General features: G+C 44.9%; 1 protein-coding gene across 1 annotated transcript in view; it reads left to right on the forward strand.

The window, feature by feature from the left end:
• The first annotated feature begins 649 nt into the window (after window positions 1–649).
• The window catches only part of runx1t1 (RUNX1 partner transcriptional co-repressor 1), a 66198-nt gene continuing 49710 nt past the window's right edge, over window positions 650–17137 (forward strand). The window contains exon 1 of the mRNA XM_030064290.1: window positions 650–1169. Within this exon, the coding sequence (XP_029920150.1) occupies window positions 1142–1169 (28 nt within the window). The 5' untranslated portion in view covers window positions 650–1141. The remainder of the gene's footprint in view (window positions 1170–17137) is intronic.

A 17137-nucleotide genomic window follows, 5' to 3' on the forward strand; every position in this document is an offset into this window, starting at 1 on the left:
GGAGGGAGAGAAAGAAGGGATCCAAACATGCAGACATGCACCATGCAGTCCCTCTCTTGCACATGCACACACACACAAACACACACACACACACACACACACACACCACAACCAGCGCCAACCAGCTCCTCAGGTGGCAGTCACACACTCAGCTGACCGGTTTTTGTCCATAATACTCCACTGTTGTCTGTACAGCAATGGTTCCTAAATAGGGGGCCTAGGGACCACTAGGGGTCCCTCAGGGGGCTCCAGTGGGTCCGCAGCAAAATGAGGAATAAACTTAATCTCACTGTTAATCCAAATGGAGGATAAAGGCTCATCCTAGGTTTCACTGCACCAACCGTTAACTCACCATATTCAGTGAAAGACAGATATAGGCTAACTCTTGAACAAGTGATGTCCAGTATCAGATGGGGGTCCTTTGGGCATCATGGTCGTCCCAGACATGAAAAAGTTTGGGAGCCACTGGTATAATAGAAAACAGCTGGACTTGACCTGACCTCTGCTTTTTCCAACCTGTTTTAGGACACACAGATGCTGGCTGCTGCCCAGTCACCTCCTCCTCCTCCACAATGCTCCAGTCCCGCCCACCGCCACCTGGCTCTGCTGCGCACCGCCGACTGGAGGCAGAGCGCCGCTACTCCTCTTCCCAACGCCACCGGAGAAGCAGAAAACAAGGAGACCCAAGACCGAGGTGCGTGTGTGAATTTCCCTCATTGTTAAAAGTCGGTTTCTACAGCTACGAGCGATTCAGCATTTTAAGGAGCCTGGCGGAACGTGCGAGAGTGGGTACAAAAAGAAGACGGGTGCCCTGCGCACTAGCTGCTGCATCCTCCCTCTCCTCTCCATCTCATCCCTGCTCCTTCTCTGCCTCTGCGCTTTTAAAAGACTCCCAGCTCCCTCGTCCAGAATTCGCCCCAGTGATTTATTACTTATTGCAAACCGTGAGCTGCCCTTCTTCTTTTGTCGGAGTTTGAGCCACATTTCTGTGCTCCTGGAAGTCTACCGCCTGCAGCCTTAAGAATTGACCGGACTCAGTTAGTAGCTTTAGTCTTGCCGATATAAGCGGATCATCGAGAGGACCTTGCACAGAGTCAAAGGGACTGGAAATTATTTTAGCCCACTCACAACACCGTACCGCATGGTGGGAATTTCTGCCTCTTTTCAGTGTAAGTGGCCTTTCTTTGTCCGCCTTTCTTGCAATATTGGCTGTATGCAGAGAAACCTCGGTTCCAGTTACGTCTTGGCTGTGTTTGTCACTACAATATTGTGCGCCCTTATAAGGATACAATGGCTTGGGTGCGCCTAATTCAGAAGAATCTGTAAAATGTCTTTTAAACCAGAATCACATGCAGGTCCAGTAGCTCGATCATTTCACTTCGTGTTGTTATTTTCCTCTTATTTATTTTGACTAAGAACCTGTGGTGCTCCAGAATCATGTGTCACAGATATAAGTCATGCAACAGATACAGTCAACAATTGAACTGACTGCATCAAATATAGGCTATTGAAATGTACATATTTTTAAATTGTCCGAGGCAAATGACAGCACAAATCTCTTTCGTGCAAGCTATTAATGCCAGGCATGTCTGTGCGCAATAATGCTTATGGTTTTAAACGAGACATCCTCTTTTCATGCTTGGCAGATAGAGCAAAGTGAGGTAGGTTTTTTTTTTAATCGCCTCATAATATCTCTGCCATGGAAGGGAAATTTAAGTAAAAGAGCACGTTTAGACCATATCGACCCAGACGTGCCTGCTGACACCTTGTGCGATCTATTAGAGGAATAAACAACAAGCATCGATTCATGTTTCTGTTCCGAAAAAGGGGCAGCGAGCCTCTGTGAGACTGCTGGTTCGGGATATTTAAATAGAAAGCAAACAGCCCATAGGGAACACCAACTTCTGTGAGTACAAAAATAGATAGCAGTTCACGGGAGGGTTGTACATGGGCTATACACTACTTTAGTTCACAGTTCAAGTCTGACCGCTCCGCTTTCCCTACATCCGATCTGTCACAATGCTCTCCTGTAGCTGAGATAGTAAAGCAGGGCTCTCGCCATACCTGAGTCTATTAGCGAGTCCAAATTTGGTGTTGTAAGTGAAGAGCAAACATCAAGACAAATATTGTGAAATGTGCAATATGTAAAAAATCCCATTCGGGGAGCATTTATCCTAAGCAATATTTGAGAAATAATTTGGTGACAGCTTCCAATAGTTAATTGAATTTGGCAAATATTTACAAATTTTGTTTGTGTCATTGTTCTGTCCACAGAAGTTCAGTGGTTATTGTGGTTTGGAAGTTTTGTTGGCAAATGATGTTGACTGCAGGGACTTTGCCGTGCCCCCGGCTCCGGCGCAGAGCCGCCCCTGCTCTCCTCCTCTCCCTCTGCTCTGCCAGGCCGGGCGTCCTGGAAAGCCTTTGGAGAGACTTTGCATTTGAAAACATCCTCCCGAGCCCTGTCACAATTGTCAAACGCATCTCCTCAAATCCATGTGATGTTTGCATCTCCACCCACTGCGACTTTGTCATCATCACATAACCGAAAAAGCTCGAGAAAAAGGAAAAAAAAAAAAAAAAAAAAAGAAAGAAAGAAAGAAAAAGAAAGAAAGAAAAGACGGATTCTTTTTAATGGTGTGGCGTAGGGTTGAAATTAAAGGGTTCGGGCTATATTTTACTCCAGTGGGAATCTTTTCCCCGGGCTGGGAAAAGAGCAGGCATGCGGGTTAGGGAGGGAGGCTGCTGGGGCGCAACCTGCTGCCGATGCCCGACTGTTCTCACGGCTCGGATTAGAGAGAGAGCAAAAATCTCCTGGAGACCGACAGGGCTTTGAACAATTTTTACGCATGCCAAATAGTCCAATGCAAAGCTTTGTATGCACCTAAAAGGGGGATTGTTAACTCCTTTTAAAACGGCGAACAATTGCTGCTGTAGCCTTTGCTCGGTTTAATATCTCAGGATACGGCAGGTAAAAAGAGTAAAATGATTTATGGACATAATGTTTTTTATGTCAATATTATAAAGAAAAGATTAAGTGTATATTGAATTAGGAATTTCCTGTCTTCCCGCATGCAAGAGGACGCCAGTGCATGCAGTTGTATATTCAACAGCAGGAAATAAAATGCACATATAAACTGACAAAAGGAAAATTCAGAAATATTAGGTACACTGCAGTGATCGTACATTTAGAACTGGTTACCCCAACCGTGATTTACTCTGTCATTTGCTGTTGTTTTTCCATTCTCTAACCATTGAGACAGCCATTAAAGTCCTGACTTGACTGAAAAGACCATTACCTGGAGTGTGTGTGTTTACAGAGATAACGAGTGTGAGAGAGAGAGAGAGAATGAAAGATAAACAAAGCTGGTGGTGAGGGGAGAGTAAATGATAAGTGCCTTTAGTAGGTTATTGTGTGGATGTGTGTGTGTGTGTGTGTGTGTGTGTGTGTATGAGTGTGTGTGTGCGTGTTGCTGTGTCCACTTCCACACATACGCACACACTGTTTAAACAGCCTTGTATTAGTGTTAGTTGCTAACTCTCTGCTCTCCTGGCTCTGCAGCATCAGCTAGCACTTCCAGGGGCCATCTGCCCAGCCACCAGCCTGCCTCACACCTGTTCTCCCTCCCTCCCGCTCTCCTTCACTCCATCCAGCCCTCCTCCTCCCCCGCCCCCCTCCCGGCTCTCAGGCTACGGGGTCAAATGCATCAGAACGCCGCGAGCAGATACGAATGTGGCCTTGCAAAAAATGATGGCAGCCATTTTATTCTCGCTTTCACACACACGCACACAGACACACAAAGACACACACACATACACACACTCATATGTACACCTGACAGGCAGGCTGAGGGAAAGATATTGAAACTGAGGGTGTGTGCGGTCTGTGATGTGACACAAATGATTGCACACTTGCTGCGCTTACACACACACACACACACACCTGTTTGGTTTCCTTGATTGCATTTGCTCCTTTACGCAGCCAAACTGCTTTTTTGATGCTAGCCATGGCAAGCAGCTTTCTAGTGGTTTGTATTGCATCCAAGCATAGCTTTTAGATCACAGCTTCAAACAAAGGATTACTATTACTCCGGGAATAAAAAGCATCGATTTCCCCTTCAGCACAGAGTCATATTGAGGCTCAAATGCTGTGATGTAATTACAAGGCATTTCTTTTAAGGATGACGCACAGACATTTGGACATGATCCAGGTTTGCTATACAGCATAAAACATGGTTGATAAGTGATGATGACTCAACAGTGTTAATATGCTGCATAAATCATGAAGCCTCCCTTGTGTATTTCCTTATCAGCTGTGAGGCTTTACTTTCTCTTGGCTACATACGACATATATGGAAATGTTTCCTTGCAGAATAAGCCTGTTAGTCCAAACCCCTTGGTATTGTATGAATCAGTAAAATGGTATGGTGCCCAGAATACCTTGCATTTCCTGTGTTGTTTCTATTTGCACATTTGCTTAACTGAGTCAGCTCAGTGTTACATTGCTCAGATAAACAGCATTCACCATTATGGTAATGTTGTTAATAAGCCAGTTTTATCATATGATATTATACCAGACCAAGCAGCCCGAAGATCACAGTATAGCAAATACCGACGGCTGCTTCTTGATTAATATTATACTTTGATTATTTGCAAGAAGTGACAGGTACAGAAACTGTTCAGCCAGCTGGATGTCTCTTTTTGCAAGTTTGTGTTGTTATTTTGGATCTTGATATTCATCTTTTTCATAAATTGATGCTCCCAACACAAGCTGGTCTCTACTTTATTGACCATCCATTTCCCCAGCAGTTGGACAGCCTACTCAGATGCATTTCCAATGCAGATGCTGTCAACTATTTTTCTTAATTTAGTCTAATTGGGCCTTTTTTTTCTTCAAAACTTGGAGTAATAGTCGGCTAAGGCAAGTACCACCATCAAATCCAGCCTATAGGACTTTTGTCACATGTCATCCCTCTGTCCCTCAGCCTTTCTGGCCTTTCTCTACTATTGGCCAATGAAAACGAAAAATACATGGTTAAACACAGCATATCCATCATTCTTTTAATTTGGATTTGAACCCCTGGCTGAAGTACTTGGAATTGTATAACTGGGAGAAGAAGGGGAGTCTTGAAAAAGGCAGAGGTGGGATGTGAGCCCGTGCTGCTGGGGGCGGGCAAATGTCAGCTATAGAACAGGGTAGTATAACCACTCTACCATACAGCGTTCAAAATGTATAGATCTGCTCTGATTATACAGAGCCGTCTGTTGCCAAGTCCCAGAGTGAATTATAGATGAAATCTGTGTGTGTGTGTGCCTCTGTGTTTTTATTGTGTGTGTATTCACACGTGCACACACATGCCCTTGTCGATCGATAGGCCCATCGATGGTTATCAGCGAGAGGACACCTCAGTTCACTGCTTATTGAATTTCATCACCCATGAAAGAGCACCAATGATATAAAAGGACTTGCAGGTGTGTGTGTGTGTGTGTGTTTGCGTGCATGTGTATGCATGCGTACGTTTTTGCTTGTGTGACTGAGAGAGCAAAAGGAAGCTTAAAAGTGTTACTGTGTATATGCACACGTGTGTTTATGTGTGTTTGTGTGTGTGTATGTGTGTGTGTGCACTAGCTCTAGAGAAAGCACAAAGTCTCTGTTTTATTGTACTTGTGAGTTGGCCTTTACAGGGACCTATATAATGTCAAAGACAACACTGAACACTACAAACTGATTTTACTGGCCTTGTTCATGTTTTTACTCCAGATAACATGAGACTTATAGGGCAAGAAAAGAAGAAGAAGTCAACAGGGCAGTGCCTTACAACCCATCAAGGTTCACAGACTATTAATTCTTCAGTGGTCGTTCTCCTGCTAAAGCTATTTAGGAGAGACAGGGGAAATGATAGTGATTAAAGATATGGTTCCTAGATCTGCCCGAATCCAACTTCCTGTACCAGCTCCTTTTTGAATCTCCTCATTATACAGACAGATGTCCTGCTGGTGCTCTATTTTGTATATTGTCAAGGTGCACTATGTAAAATTGCATTGAAGTGAGGACCCTTTAGACTCAACAGACTAAAGATGTGCAATAAGCGTGAAATTTGAGCGTTGAGTCTGCATGCCTGCCTTCGTTGGCTTGACTCACTGATAAATTTCACGCTTATTCCAGTTGAATCTAAACGCTCCTTACTTCAGTCAACCCTCAATTTTGCACAGTGCGCCTTTAAAGGCAAACAATAGGGAAATGCAGTTCTTGAGCTATTGTAAATTGCTGAACAATGCAGTTGTTTGACTGGAGGGCTAACTGCTTCTATAGCTCGGTGTTCCTGGGGCTGAAACACACACACACACGCTGACAGAGACAGGACAGTACACACACACACACACATGCAACACTCTCCCAGTCTTCTGTATATAGTCTGGGATTGAGTTGCTAATTAACTTCACTTTCTCTAACTCTATCTCGCACAGGCAGACTGCTACACACTCACACACACACACATACAGAATCTTAGACTCCTCATGATGTCTGTCTCCCTCTCTCTCTCTCTCTGTCTCTCTCTCTCTCTCTCTGTCTCTCTCTCTCTCTCTCTGCCACTGTTTATTTTCCTGCCTCCATCTGGAGTCGGCTGATATTGTAATCGCCCTAATGCACATTGCCTTCCCCTCACACACACACAAACGCGTACGTACAATGTGCCATCCTGACAAGCCCCTTTCTTATTCCTAAAGATAAGCCACTGGATGTGTGCGTGTGTGTGTGTACGTGTGTGTGTGTACGTGTGCATGCAGGTGTCTGTGTGTCTAATGAATACAAAAGGACACACGTACACAAAAGTGTGTTTTGCCCTGCACTCTGCTGAAGGTAACGATATTGAATAGGTGCCTCTTGGCGATGCAGAGCGGCGATAACATGGCCAAGTGAAGATGTTACCCGCTATCGCTCACCTCCTCGATTTTCTCCTGTCACCCAATTTACATTTAAAGATTAGACAGAGGAAGGGGGAAGTGATTCAGGAGTGGTAGGGGAAATGTGTGTGTGTGTGTGTGTGTGTGTGTACATGTATGTGCGTGTGCTTGCACATCTTTCATGAAGGTTGATATGACAAGCAAAAGTGTGTAGGCACATCTGGAAGGATATTATTACCATCTTCAATACAGTAGCTTTTGTTTTGTGATTCAGTGGAGGCTTGGGAAGTTGGAAGGAAACAAAAAACCTCAACACATACACACACACACACATGCACACACACACACACACACACACACAGGCTTGATTGATGGCGACTTAGAGCTGTGAAAAAGTGTGATTAGGAGCCTTTTTTCTCTTTGGTTCACGAGAGGACAGTTGCTGAAGAATGAACTGACGTGCTTTGCCACCAGTCCATAAAACCTGACTATGAACGTCTTTTTTTGTGTGTCCTTTTGTGTGTGTGTGTGTGTGTGTGTGTGTGAGAGAGAAAGCGAGCGAAAGAGAGAGTGTGGGATGGAGGGATGGGCACAAACAGACAAAAACAAGCAAACAAGCAGTCAGAAAATCAGATGAACTGACAAAGAAACGGACAAAGAGAAAGGAAGTCCATCATGAAGAGAGAAAGAAAGAGAGAGAGAGAGAGGAAGACGGGGTGGGGGGTGGGGAGAACGCCCTCCTCCGCTCGCTCCGCCGTGCTTTGGCGATTTTAATCACCTAAACCGACGACGCTTCCCCCATAAAAATTCTACATTGTTAACATTGACCTGAGCGCATGAAAATAACTCTCTTTCTCCTCTTTTCCCAGCCGTCTCCCCCTCTCTCCCTCAAAAAGACATAATTTACGATCACCACCCGGGCTTATCAGCCTGGATACCCCCGATATTTGATTTACAGCTCCGTTCTCTCTCATTAATTTTGATGTATGGATCTGGACGGTGTACTTTATGAAAAGGGCAGCCGCCGGAGTGGAGCCCCGGCTAGCCTGGTAAAAAGAAGTGTAATTAAGATCAGCAGACAGGGAGAGAGAGAAAGAGAGATGCGGGGATCAATAGATGCAGACAGTGGACCCTCTGTTTTTTTCACTCGGCGTATTGATGTGTTCAGTCAATTATAGCTACAGAGAGAGGGAAGGAGGGATGGGGCGCAGGAGGGTAAGTGTGCGTGTGTGTGTGTATATGTGTGTAGGTGTTTGTTAACGGAGGGCATGCATGTGGGTGTTTGCATAATGTGCATATCTGCGGTTTTAATCGCATCCTGCATCCAAGTGCGTGTCGATACGCGCGTGTTCAAGTGAATAGGTGCTATTGGGCTGAGGGATGTGGCAACAAAATGATGGTGCAATTATTCTGACAGATATTGGGAGTGCGATGTGACTCATGATTTTAGTGGGAATGATAATTTTCTTTTTTTTTTTTTTCAGAATAATTTTTATAGTCACAGAAAAAAAAAATGATGATGTGATTTTTGCTGAGGTCTGTACCAAACAAAGATGTTTGCTTTCATCTGGAAAATACGATTTCTAGGCCAGGGCATCTCTGTAGGACCACAGTTCCTCATTTATACTGGGATTTTGACATTTTACCTATAGCCAAATAAATAAATAAATAAATAAAAAAATTGGGTCTCGCCAGTATCGTGATTTTGATAATACCCCGATTAAATGTTCAGCCCTTATAGGAGCACACCAGCTCAGGTATAAGGTTTGTTTTACTAATAAAATCATAATTAAATTAAAGTTGTAATGAAGCACCGTTGACTGCAGAGCTCCCAGATCGACTCCAGTCCACACTGATGTTTTTGCAGCAGATCAAACAGGGCTGCCACTCGCACCGACCCTCAACAGACACAACAAAATCATTGTTTCCTCTCTTCGTGGTTAAAATCACACCACTGCTGCCAAATAATAAGGGCCCTTTCTTTGCGGTTGAATTTGACTTGCATGATGGGTATTGTAGGAGCGAGGGCTTCCAGCTGTTGTCAGTTAGTGTCACAGACAAACAGGGAGACGGGACAATGGGACGACGGTCGCTCGCTCCATCCGATTGTCTTGTTGTCAAACTGACAGCAGGTGTCTCGAGTGATAAACGCTGAGTGTCAATTATTTCAAGGAAGGGCCATTTCAGAAATTGGTCCAGAGGGGGTGAAAGCAAACCAGAGAAAGCGAGGCAGAGAGCTCAGGGAGATAGTGGGGGGTTACATAAAGACATGGAAGGAGCAAGTCCATTTTCTCAAAATGGGGCCAAATAAAAGACCCATTTTGTTTAACTTCTGTTGCATCTTTTCCCCAGTATTTCGCTCCCCCACAGGCCCCCCACACCCACGTTCAGCCCTCAATAGCCTGAATTGCTGCTAGCTGCCCCGCTAAGTGTTTGTACGCTCGTGGTCGATAGTCCACGCCAGGGACAAAATCACAGGCCATTCTGTCTCCACAAAAATGATATTTGACAGCATTTCCACCTCCCCAAAAAAGATTATGCTCCAAAGAATGAGACTTATTTGATTTTTTTTTTTTTTTTTTTTTGAAGGGGGGTAAAAAAAAAAAAGGGGCTAGTTTTCTCAATGAAAACTGTGTTTAAGTAAAGAAAGATGTTGCAATTCAGTTGGACAGGGGGATTTAGGTGTGAGGCTCTGGCTGTGTATCGATGAATAGATAAAGATCTCAAGAGCTCCTTTTTCCCAGATGTGTGTTTATGTGGGCGCGTGTACATGTACGTGTGTGTGTGTGTGTGTGTGTGTGTGTGTGTGTGTGTGTGTGTGTGTGTGTGTGTTTTAGAGGCAGACACAAACTCAGAAACTGGGAGAGGCAGACAGAAAATATGATAGGTGAAATAGAGGGGCCATGAGGGAGAGAGCACGAAAGAGATAAAGAGATCAAGACAGACTGGAGAATTAGATGGATTTTATTTCCTTCCCTTCCATCTGGAAAGTTCCTGGATAGTTTCTCTATTCTTTTGCCCCACCTGCTCTCAAGCACATTCATCCCAACCATAATAATGTCATTTTTTTATTATTATTGTTGTTATCAATTACAGTGCTAGGGTTGATCCAAAACCTCAGGATTGTTTTCCTCGTGGAGGCCAAAAAGTCTCTCTCTCTCTCTCTCTGTCAGTCAGTCTATCTCGGTACTTGTAGCGTCATCTGATATGCGTTCGTGACCCCAGCTGCTCTTATGGATCCACAATTGACAGCCCTTTCATCAAAGCATCTGTTCCTCCCCTCTGTCGTACTCTCACCATATGGACATGTCATCCTCAGCTGTGCATTTCAGAGTAGTGTAGATGATGTGTCTCCATGGTAACCGTCCAGGTTTCGAAATATGATATGAATTATCTTTTTGGCCTCACACGTACAGGATGTCTGCACACACCGGTGTCCGTCTTGCTCCGCGCCTCGACGCGGTGTTTCATATCGAGTTGGTCGGCGTGAACGTGAACTCACGCGGACCCGGCACCGCGGCGCTCTCTGAAGTTTTATGGCTCCCGCGGCCTCAAGACATGTTCGTCTTCTCTACACGATAAAGCCATTTCTGGAAGATTCCAAGCCCTTGCCAGAGTTTTAAACAACTCCAGATTGCGGCGAACCTCTTTAGTCGTGGTAACATAGCGAGTAGGCGGGGAGCATAGCGGAGTCTCACGGAGCAATAAAAATCCAGGAGAGAGCATAAATCCATCTCTCCTTGTAAGGTCCGAACCTTTTTTCAAGATGTTTGGCCCATGTGATGGTAATTTCTTGCCCATCTGTCTTCCCCCCCGCCCCCCATGTCTCTTTATCAACATCTGGTTTTCGGTGCGGCAGGGAAACAAGTATCCTTTATAGGCCAAGGGTTCCTAGTTCCCCCTCTCTGCTTGTGCTATTAACTTAGCCTCAACTACTGCTCTCTCTCTGTGCGCACATATTCACATATGCTAGCCATTAGAAAGTCATACCATTCAGAAAATGTAATAACTTTCAGTTAGAAGGGGAGATAAAGTATTTTGCTTTTTTTTGTTCTTTCTTCACTTTTTCCATAACTGTAAAGAATTTGGGGGCTCTGGCTTTTATGCCTCCCCTGTGAGTGGACAAATTACTGCCTGGATGTTAGTCTGAGGATGCCTGAGTGAGAGGAAAGCGCCTTCCCCATAACCATTTGAGTTGGACCCTTGGGTGTCTGTCTGCACCTCTGCTGCCCAGGGAAGACTGAGGAGTGTAAAGCTGGTGCTCAGGGTGGTCGTAGGCAGCGACGCGCCACATCAATTTACTTGTAAGGAGAGGAGGACATGTTTGTTTGGGGCTGTGTCTTCTCGGCGTGAGCCTCCAGCACGTGCACGCCGCTCGCGCGCACATTTTGGCACTGCAGCAAAACTAGGATCTTAATTTGCTATTTCCTCTTTGGCAGTATTAAATTGTCCACATAATAATTCACAGCTGCGCAGGGATCGTGTATAATGGCGCAGCTGCAATTTTTATGTTTGCGAATTTAACCGTCCCTCGCACAGAGAGGCGCACTGTACATCATACACACACACACACACACACACACACACACACACACACACACACACACATACACACATCTACAGACACACACACAGGTGCGCTATCACAATATCGTTTTCTCTCAGATACTCACAGACAATATAAACCCATGCATGTACACAAATAAATTCACACACACACACACACACACACACACACATGCACGCAGCGCTGAGTGCCATATGGTGGGGTTGTCAATCTAAAATGAATGCATGCCAAGTGTGCTTTGAAGAGAATCACATGTTGGATGCTGTACAGTATTCCTGGTGTGTGTTTGATAGGGAGAGTAATGTTTTGAGGATTGTATAGGTTGTCAGATGCACACACACACACACACACACACACACACAAACTCACTTTCTGTGTTACCCCTTTCTGTGTTACTTAGCCTTGTCCTACTTTTTGTTATTTAGCCTCTTAACAACAACTTGCCAAACTGTTGCTACTGCCTGCTTCATTCAACCCTTAACACAATACTGTCATTAAAATGAGCACCGGCAACATGTTGTGGACAAAAATGATGTGAATTTTTCATTGTATTATATACAGCAGAATTATTGAATATTTTCATTTAATTTCATTTATTGAGCTTTTTGACATTTGAAAAGGATAACTAATGTTCAAGGTTAAGCACGCAAAACAACTTTGGCTAAGGTGAAAGCAACAAAACCTTTCGTTAAGGTTAGGGGAAGGTGTCAGTCATGGTTAAATTGGAAAAAAGCACCTTTTGCTAGAAATTAATGAACTTCATTTGCAAAAGAAAATTTCATTGCATGAGTTGAGAATTGAAACTGTGTTGCCAAGAGCTGACGGCTGGTCCACCACCCTGACCTCAACACTGTCATCTGTGTTATTTCACTCACCAACTACTGCCTTTTTCGAGTCATGTCGTCTTGAGCTAATCCCTTTTTGGCAGGAAAAAATAGTTCTCTCATGTTTTGCACCCAGAACACGTATTGGCATTTTAAGACTTAGTCCTCTTGTGACAAAATTTCAGAAGACCGGGCTTTGTCGATGTTTTGGTGATACCACACCCACAGGCTCAGTGTTTGGATGAAACAAGAGCCTGTGCTTGTGCCACATTGCTCAAGGCTACAAGACATAATCACGCACGCCCATGCACACTCGCACACACACACACACACACACACACACACACACACACACACACACACACACACACACACACACAATAAATGTTCCTTGCTGCCAAAGGCACTAATGCATTAGTTGTGCACTGCCCCAGGCTTTTGTCTGGTATGACAGAAAAACGACCAAGTAACCAGTTGATCAAGAGTACACACACACATACACACACACACAGACACACACCATAATATGAGGTTGGGATTGTGTGTGTGTGTGTGTGTGTGTGTGTGTGTGTGTGTGTGTGTTTATAGGCCATTATCCCGATCCCCTGTTTGTTTACCATTACCATATGAAAAGGGTTATACTTACAGTGTAGCCAGATCTTCTCAGTTGGTTTTAATAATTCAGTGTTGCTCTCTAAAAGTGCTCTAAAAATGCGCTGAATGAGAGGTGGACGATCTTCATGGGGAATTGATCGCAGGGGATTAGACCGTGATTACCGTGGCGGGGTGGGAGACAAAAGCAGAAATGGGGAGGAGGAGGTTGACTGGCATCAAGGAGAGAGGTGGAAGGCAAGATGAAACGGGTGGAGAAGAGAGAGGGAGAAAACAAGAAAGTCAGGGGAGAACCAGAGAGACACGAGGATCATCAAATATACCAATTACCTCACAGGAATTGTGCTGACAAAATTGTAATTTGGCAAGGATACAACCGAGAGATATAAATTTCTGCATATTTTTTAGTCACAGTGAGACAGCCTGTTGCTTTCTTGTTGAAAAAAGTGTAAACTAGCGGATTATCAGTTAGGAAGAGAAAGGCAGTGGAATGGGAAGGGTGTGATCGCTCTAAAAGGTGATTATTTATTTATTTATTTGCTTTAAAAAGCATTAAATCACCATTTATTATTAAATATGTGAATATTCTGGCATGGAAAACTAGCGAACAAGATGAAAATGTTATTTTTTCTTATATTGTGACTTTAAATGACTTCCGCTAATATGATCAGGTAATGATCAGAGGTTAAACTGAAATGTTGCTGGTGGGAAGTCCACTGTGTTTACATGTAATTCTGCTGGCCTGAACCCCTCTGGCTCTCAGATGGGAGGTGCTCGAGCTCAGTTAGACCTCTGGTCCCGGCCCATAATGGGATTCTAGTGTTTTGGAATGAAAGCCAGATTATTAGGCAGGGTGGCCGAGGTTGTGTGTTTGTGGCTGTGATGTAAGCCTGCATGCCTGCGCCAGTTGGAGAACAGGGCCCTGAAAATAGAGAAAATGGGAAATCGAGAGAAAAGCAAGCGGGACACATTTGTGACTGCCTCTAACCACTGGAGTCCCATGCCAGAAGCCACAGAGTCAAGAAACAGAGAGAGGGAGGCAGAGAGAGAGTGAAAGATCCTGTACATGATGTTGAACAATATTTATGTGCTTCCAAATTGCCGAGCTCGGATACACGCTTCAGCTTTCAGACCTCTAATGTATTTTCGAGATTCTCTGTCTCTCTTTTGGACATGCACCAATGCGAAATTGCCCCTATTGAGGACAACGCTGGAAGCATTTCAGTAGTTAGAGAAAAATAACATATGAAATCAGTCAGCCTATATTTAACCAGTCCATGTCATGGAGTTCACGCACCAAGTCTTAACCACTCTTTTTTTTTGTGAGCTACATGCCAGGCGCTCTGCTGACTATATATATAGGCTCTCTACTGTAATGGAAAATTACAGTGTAATTTCAGATTTGGAGGATTGGGGAAAATGCTGTTTTCATGATATGTGGAAACAAGCTTGTAAATTGTGACAGAGCCCTCAGCGAAAAGAATTTCTTGCTCTGCAGATGATTGCCGGTGTGAAGCTGTCTCACCTCATGAAGATGAAAAGAAAGGAGTCAACGCGGCGTTTTTGAGCAATGAACAAAGACAAAACAACTCGTGAGTAATGGCACGACTGTATTGCCTCTCCTCTTTTGAATTGTACCAGCCTTTTGATTCGCATTCAGCAGACCAATCTTGAATTTAAATGCGATGGTGTAAAAAGTAGGGACCCACACGGAAGGAAAACCATGTACACACCCATTACAGAATAGTTCAAATACAGTAAAACAAACTGGGATTACAGTGAAAGTGATTTTTATGTATTCTTTTATGCATTTAATACAGCTATGTGAACGTATATCCCAGCAATATAAGATTGAATCTTCTTAAAGCCGCAGGGGAATGGCTGAGATATAAGAAATGACCATTCCTGCCAATGCTCCAAATCCCTACATAACTCACACACACGCACACACACACACATATATACACATAACGCACCAACTTGCACGCACACACATGCTGAAACCACAAACACAAATACATACACACATGCACATACACACTCTCAGATCCCTGTATCCACTGAAAACCATCAGTTCTGGTACTGTCAACTGGTTTTGATTTAGGAAGGAGCGTGGAGTCTCTCTCCTTTCTCTCTCTCTCTACCAGTGGCCCAGTGTTTGAGAGCAGCCGTAATGGTGCCAGAGGGAGAAAGGAGGATACAGTGTTTCATTTTAGCAGCCAGGCACACGGCCAGTGTGGTTCAGGGGGAGAGAGAGGGATGGCTGAGGAACATAAGTTATCCTGATTGAGGAGCGAGATGCTGTCTTTTAGCTATGGACAGCGATGTTCCTCCCATCCATTTCTCTCATACACTCTCTGTGACTTCACCCATTTTTTTTTTTGTTTCTGTTGTTTTTTGTTTTTCTTTCTTTCTTTCCTTCTTTCTTTCTTTCTTTCTTTCTGTCTTTCTTTCCGTCGTTCTTTCTTTCTTTCTCCATTCCTTCACTCTTCACTCTCTGGCTCGGTTCCTGTATTTCTTACCAACCACTTGCTGTCTTTGTCTTTTTTTCCCCTCCATCCCTCCCTCCCTTTCTATGTCGCTCTCTCTTTATCTTTCTGTCTCTTATTCTCTCTCTCTGTCACTCCACCGGTGACAGTAGCCTTTTTTTTTTTAGCTTTTTTATTTAGCACGCACATCACTCTGCGCTCATACTATGGGTGTATAGCTGCATGTGCATACGTGTGTGTGTGTGTGTGTGTGTGTGTGTGTGTGTGCATGCGTGTGTTTGTGCTTTTGTGTGTGCATGTGCGTGTGTGACCGTGTGTGTGTGTGTGTGTGTGTGTGTGTGTGTGTGTGTGTGTACGTACATGTTCGCTGACAGTTTGGAGAGCATATCTGCAGCGCTCGTTGTCATGGAAACAGTGGCGGGCACTGTGTGTTTGTGTGTATGTGTGCCTCATTGGAGACCCCCAAAGTAGAACAGGGAGTACAGCTGGTCAGAAGGACCGGGGCCACATGCAGACCTCTCTGTCTCTCTCTCTCTCTCTCTCTCTCTCTCTCTCTCTCTCTCTCTCTCTCTCCCTCTCTCCCTCTTTCTCCTTCTCTCTGTCTCTCTCTCTCCCTCTCTCTCTCTCTCTCTCTGTGCATGCATGTTTGTCTACATGTGTGAAAGCTTCCAGCCCTTGCGTGCTTTCTCCCATCGCCAACTCCCATCAGCAAGTTCAGAGACCACCGCTGCCCTGGTTTGACTCGCTGTTTGATGCCCCAGGCAGCGCCTGAGGAAGCCAGATAGGACAGTCCGGTTACCCAGGGCAGGAGCCAGGACAACAGGGTCAGGCCCTAGCGCCACCAGTCCCCTCACCTCCCTGAACCCCCCCATTCCATCCTCCATCCGCTCCCCGCCCCACTATCACTGTTCCCACTTTAATTACCTGAAAAGAAGCAAAAACATCCTGGCCCGAGACAGGGAGAACAAGAGCCTATACTGTGTGTGTTTGCGCGCATGTGTGAGACCGTGTGTATGTGTGTGTGTGTGTTTCTGTGTGAATGGGACATTTATCCAAAGAGTGCAGTACACAAACACACACAAGCAGGCACACTCAGTTGCAAACCAATAATGTGCAACTACACGTAAGCCGAACATGTCAGCACAACCCCCACCGCTTACTCCGACCCATCTACACACACACACACACACACACAGACACACACACAGACACACACACACACACACACACACGCACACACACACACACACACACGCACGCATACAAACACTGTCCCCTCCATGCACACATCCTGACCCCGACCAGCCAGCCATCCCCACCCTTCTCCTCTCTCTTGCTCCCTGGGTTCCCATCCTCCGGGCTCCCATCCTCTCCCCCCTCCTTGGTTCCTTCTGGTTCCCTTTCTGGTTCCTGACCAGCAGGGCTATCTCTGGACGCCCGGCGGTTCCTCTCATTCTGCCGGCCCATTGTGTGGTGAGTTGGGCAGGGCCCGGGGCCCGGGGGCCGGGAGGGGAGCCAGGAATGGCCTGGTTCCTGTTGCTGTACTGGTTAAAGGAATTGCGGCCTTGTTTCCACTGGGCCGTTTTAACTGCTGTGAAACTGATTGTAGAGGTTAAAATTTACATCCATTTGAATAACATCAGTCATTTTGGGAGCCCTGCGGCTTTGATAAGGAGTGTTGGGTAGTTTAATAGGATGCTTTGGGTGTTATAATTGTTTAATAATGCAATTTGTTCCACAGC

Source organism: Myripristis murdjan, chromosome 11 (assembly GCF_902150065.1).
Source record: "Myripristis murdjan chromosome 11, fMyrMur1.1, whole genome shotgun sequence".
Classification (NCBI taxonomy): domain Eukaryota; kingdom Metazoa; phylum Chordata; class Actinopteri; order Holocentriformes; family Holocentridae; genus Myripristis; species Myripristis murdjan.